The 5556-nt window shown below is 44.1% G+C and overlaps 1 protein-coding gene across 1 annotated transcript in view; it reads right to left on the bottom strand.

The window, feature by feature from the left end:
• cubn (cubilin (intrinsic factor-cobalamin receptor)) overlaps positions 1 to 5556 on the bottom strand; it is a 134683-nt gene that overhangs the window by 28875 nt on the left and 100252 nt on the right. The window contains exon 36 of the mRNA XM_046061003.1: positions 917 to 1091. Within this exon, the coding sequence (XP_045916959.1) occupies positions 917 to 1091 (175 nt within the window). The remainder of the gene's footprint in view (positions 1 to 916; positions 1092 to 5556) is intronic.

Genomic DNA, 5556 nt, shown 5'->3' with positions numbered 1-5556 from the left:
ACTTTTCATCGTCAATGCCTTTAGAAGGCACAGCAGAAATTTGACGTCGATCCGACTAAATCCCTAGGAGGAGTTCGTTAAAGTACGAAGTGTGTAAATCATCCAAAAATGGCCATAAAATTCAAAATGGCCGACTTCCTGTTGACTTTAGGCTATGGGTTCTTGAGGCTTTTTTGTGCGTCTTGATACGATACATGTCCCCAGAAAATTTCGTACATGTAGGTTGAACGTGAACGAGGGGCTAATCATTTCCAATTTTCAAGGTGGCGCTAGCGAGTCATTTTGCCACGCCCATGTGCGAAACTTGTAGAATACGAAATTTTTCACCGGTTCTGACATGTTTGCAAATTTTGGTGAGTTTTCGAGTATGTTTAGGCCATGTCATTTGGGCCTACTTTGCAGAAAAAAAAAAATAAATAAATAAAAAAAATAAAAATAATCCGAGCAGATTCAATAGGGACCTCGCACGGTCGTGCTCGGGCCCTAAAAATGTATAATCCGAGCAAATTCAATAGGGACCTCGCACGGTCGTGCTCGGGCCCTAAATATAATCTTAGCAAATTCAATAGGGACCTCACACGGTCGTGCTCGGGCCCTAATAATCCTAGCAAATTCAATAGGGACCTCACACGGTCGTGCTCGGGCCCTAAATATATATAATCTTAGCAAATTCAATAGGGACCTCACACGGTCGTGCTCGGGCCCTAAAAACATAATCTTAGCAAATTCAATAGGGACCTCACACGGTCGTGCTCGGGCCCTAAAAATATATAATCTTAGCAAATTCAATAGGGACCTCACACGGCCGTGCTCGGGCCCTAAATATATATATAATCTTAGCAAATTCAATACGGACCTCACACGGTCGTGCTCGGGCCCTAAAAATAACAGCCTGAAAGGAAAGTAGCAGCCATACCTGCCAGAGGGTTCAATGTAGAATTCATCCTGAAAGTCAATTTGGACAGCTTCTCCGTTAGGCACAGTTACCACCCAGACACAGTCAATGTTCTGGGGGTAGTTCTGAGGATAATTAGGTGAAGTGATATACCCGGGAGGATCGTTGTCATTCAGCTCTATGAAGCCTCCACATGCTGCAGAAACAGAGAAAGAATAACTTTGCAATATTGACCAGCATCAACCTTGATAGTAAATACATAGTTTTAAAGTGGTATCAATGGTATAGAAACAACGAGCTTCAGGAAGAATGTGAATTGCACTGCACATACATCTCAGAAGAGAGAAACTTCATGTGATCAGCTGCAATGTGATTGAGGAGAAGGTTAAAGTGCAACCGATTACAGCAAGCCCAAAACCAAATCAAATTACTGAAAAGGAAACCCTTCTAACTTCAGATGAGCTCAGGCAAAATCGAGATAACTGCGTCCACCCAACAAAAACAACTAATCATGCTCTATGTTTTGGAACTACAGATCCCGAGTTTGCTTTGGGGATATAAACAAGATGTAAGAAGTCATATTAGTGATGTGTAAATTCTTAGAGCATTATAGTCTAAATTGTTATTAATTATTAGAGCAATTATAGTCTACATTGATATCGTTTAAAGTGTTATTTTTTATCTTAATCATAGTTATGTTATAGTTTGATTGTTATTGCCTTAAATGATGAGGTTATTGATCTAAGGTTGAATCATTCCCACCCCAGGAATTTAGTAATGTAGAAGCTAAAGTTAAGATCACAGTGTTAAAACTCAACAAGGACCTGTGTGTGTGTGTGTGTGTGTGTGTGTGTGTGTGTGTGTGTGTGTGTGTAAGCAGGCATGTGTGCTGTTGGGCAGAGGTAGAGAAGGACACACAGCAGAGAGGGGAAGCATTGTAGCCAGGCTAAGAATGCAACAGTCATAGTGAAAATAATAATCCACCAAATGCTGAAAGGTCAGAAAATGAAAAATCTGGGATTTTTACCAGATCCAGGCAGAGCAGGAAAGAGAGCCAAGAAATCTCTTGGCTCTCTTTCCTGCAACAAAAGGAGGTCCAGAAGAAGTTGAAAGTCAGTTGTTACATGGCTTCATGTCAACTCGGGTCTCTGTTCTGGTAACAGAATGGGGCTCTATTTTCCATCAATCTCTGACCCTCTCCTGTGAAACTTTTGTACTCTAAGTGGTGTCTATTTCTGTTGAGAATAAACATGTTGGTAAAAGTTCAAGATTTTTCATCTGGCCCAAGTCTTGAATTTTTCACGACAGTAATTTGTAGGATTTTTACTGGTTTATTCGCCAGGGACTCGGGGTCTCATTTAGCAAAGGTTGTGATCAATACCCTCCACGCAAACTCTGAGGCATGCATACGCTCAGAAACTGGAGAAATCAGAAATGGTGACTCACATGGCTGAAGGATGAAACGTTTCAAATAGATACTATTGTGTAAAATAAATTGAAATATTACCTCTGATTATTATAGGCCAATAAAACTTAATAATTTAAGATTATATGATTATATGTTCATTTGCAAAACAGATGAAAGACTTTCTGAATAACCACTGTGAGAAGGATACATAATGCTCTCTTTATATCTTATGTAACTTGTGTTGCAATACTAGTTTGTGAGGCTTAGATAAGAGGAAGTTGTGTTGACACAAACACATACCATACATGGTGATTCAATCATCCACACACCATACATGGTGATTCAATCATCCACACCCAATCACAAGCACACACATCCATATCACTAATCACACGGACACACAGACACACCACTCTGGGTACAGTTACCTCTATAAATTGTCAGGCTGCATAGGAAGAGACAGACTCCTCTGCTTACTGCTTCAGATTAGACTCTGTGTTGGTGAGAGGAGTCTCCAGATATATATCTGCAAATGCTTTTGGTTTGGTAATAAAGGTCACGAAACTTAAGGCACTGTCTCTCTTCTCATCAACGGACCCGGTGAAGTCGTCGTACTTCAACACCACCCGTTTGATTGATTTTCCCTGAATTTAGAATTATATCAATTAATGCATGCAGTGCAATCTATTCTCATACATAAGGTGAACAGTAGGACAAATTACATTTAAACTGATGCCATTTTCCTTGACCCAGTTGAGCAAATATGAGCGCAGATATTCGTTGCTTTATTGTAATGAAGCCAAACACTGTTCACCAGCGTGTGGATGTGATGTGCTGCTTGTAAAAACACGGTATGGAAAAAATGTAACACTATTAATTGAGTGAATCTTTCAGTGTACCGTTTATGTCACATAAGTCATATTTCTTTTAACTTATCGGCAGCCTCGTTAACTGAGTGTTTGTGTAAACACAAATGGAATGCACTTGGTTTACTCTCTTTTCAAACAAGGGAATCCAAATGATGTACCTGGGTCATCCAGTGTGTGTGAGTGAATTTATGTGTCCCCCTCCCAAAACGGTTACTACTCAGGAGGGACACGTCTTTCTGCAGATCAGTTATCAAGGGGGCTGAGCTTTGGTGCCCCCTTTTCTCCAAGCACTGCGTGTATGTGTGTTTTACCAACCAAACAACATAATTTTTCTTGCTTCAACATCACCAAAAACAATGTCAGTGTCACTATGGGTTAAATTTCTTCTTTAGCTTTTCTGTCAGAATTTGCCGTCCTTTTCTACATGTAGTCTGTACATATTTATAGTAATGAGGGGCGTTTCACTGACCATTTATAGGCAACTATTGGGGTTTAAAGGATTGGACAAGGAGCTGGCTCACATGCGCCAAGTTTCAAGTTGATTGTTATTTATAAAGGGAAATCAACGTTGGATGTGCATGTACTGTATTATAAATCGAGTAGTAAATAGTTACTAATGTAACTACGGTTCTATGAATTCTGGATGACAGCCAGACGGCGGAGCTTTAGCACTGGATGTCTCCATCTCGCATTTGCAGGTCGAGTAATTATACCAACAAAGTCACTTGTGGTCATGCGATGACGTAGGGCGCACGCCCCAGTATAAAACCCTCAGGTAATAGTGAGCGAAGGTACATGAAGACTCCCAGCTTGCGGCAGTACAGATGTCATGCAGAGAGACCCCTCTCACGACCGTCCAGGATGTGGACACACTCCAAGTAGAGTGACACTTAACCTTACTAGGTGCCGGCAGGCCTTGCGACCTATAAGCGTGCATAATCACATCCACAATCCAATTGGAAAGTCTCTGCTTTGATAGAGCTTCACCTTTTCTACAACCCCCATAGCAAACAAAAAGGTTGTCAGACTTGCGTACCTCGGCAGTGGCCTCCACATAAGCCTTTAGGGCCCGAACTGGACACAGTAGCTGTGACAGTTCTTCCGTGTCTTCAGATGAGCCGAGTGGACTGAATGCAGCCAACTCGATGGCTTGGTTTACATGCGAGGAAGGTCCCCGCTTTGGCAGGAAGTACGGATTCGGTAGGAGAGTAACTCCTGACCCATCTGGGTACCAACGCAGGCATCTCGGGCTCACTGATAGGGCATGCAGTTCTCCCACTCGCTTTGCTGATGTGACAGCAAGCAGAAATGCTGTATTAGCAGACAACCACCTCAACTCTGTCTGTCCTAGCTGTTCAAATGGGAGCAGACCCAAGGATCTCAAAACCACCTTCAAGTCCCATGGTGGCACTACAGTGACACCTGATGGTCTAAGCCTCTGTGCGCCCTTCAAGAACTGACTAAACAGATAGTGTGACCCCACTGTGCGGTTGTCCACTCTCACGTGCCCCGCTGAAATGGCAGCTGCATACACTTTCAATGTTGAGGCGCACCTGCCGCCATCCAACAACAACTGCAGGAAACACAGAATGCTGGTAACTGAGCAGTTGAACTGATCACTGACTGGTCACAAGTTGCCAGGAGTGGGTCCTGGCTTCGGCCAGGCAGACACACAGCTGAAGGCGGTCTGGATTCGGATGCCATATGCGTCCCCCCAGCTGAGAGAGAAGGTCCGGTCTCTCATGGCTCCCCACTGAGCAACCTCAGAAGCACTGGGAACCATGGCCTCCCCGGCCAGTTGGCAGCCACTGGCAGCAGTTTGTGGCCTCCCTGTCGGACCCTCTCCAGCGTCACCCGAATGAGTGAAGGAAAGGCATACAGAAGGCACGCTGGCCACGCATGAGCTAAGGCATCCTGCTCTAAAGGACCAGTCCTCTCCCTTAGAGAGTACCAGAGGGGACAATGGTGTTGATGTTTCTGAGGCAAAGATATCCACTTCTGCCTTGCCATATTGGCTCCAAATCATTTCCACCACCTCTTGGTGGAGTCTCCAGTCTCCCTGACATCTGCCGCACTGTTCTGTGTGCCCGGGAGATGTATGGCCCTGAGGCTCAGAAAGTGAAGAAACACAGGTGCTGTCCATCTGGATGACAACATGCCGGCCTTTCAATGCTGGGAGAAAGTGCCACAGTGCCAGATGTATTGCTCTGAGCTCGAGCACATTTATTCAATTCAATTTTATTTATATATTTTTGATGTGCTTTAACTTCTGTTGGCTGCTCCATCGGCCCCTGATGGTTCCGCGCTGCCAGATTGCACCCCAGCCTGATAAAGAGGTCTGTCTCCACAACGGGAGGGGATCACTCCCAGAGGAACCCCCCCCC

This window comes from Micropterus dolomieu, linkage group LG01 (genome assembly GCF_021292245.1).
Source record: "Micropterus dolomieu isolate WLL.071019.BEF.003 ecotype Adirondacks linkage group LG01, ASM2129224v1, whole genome shotgun sequence".
In the NCBI taxonomy this organism is placed as follows: domain Eukaryota; kingdom Metazoa; phylum Chordata; class Actinopteri; order Centrarchiformes; family Centrarchidae; genus Micropterus; species Micropterus dolomieu.
The sequence above is the reverse complement of the archived record's forward strand: the minus strand, read 5'-3'. Positions and strand labels throughout refer to the sequence as shown.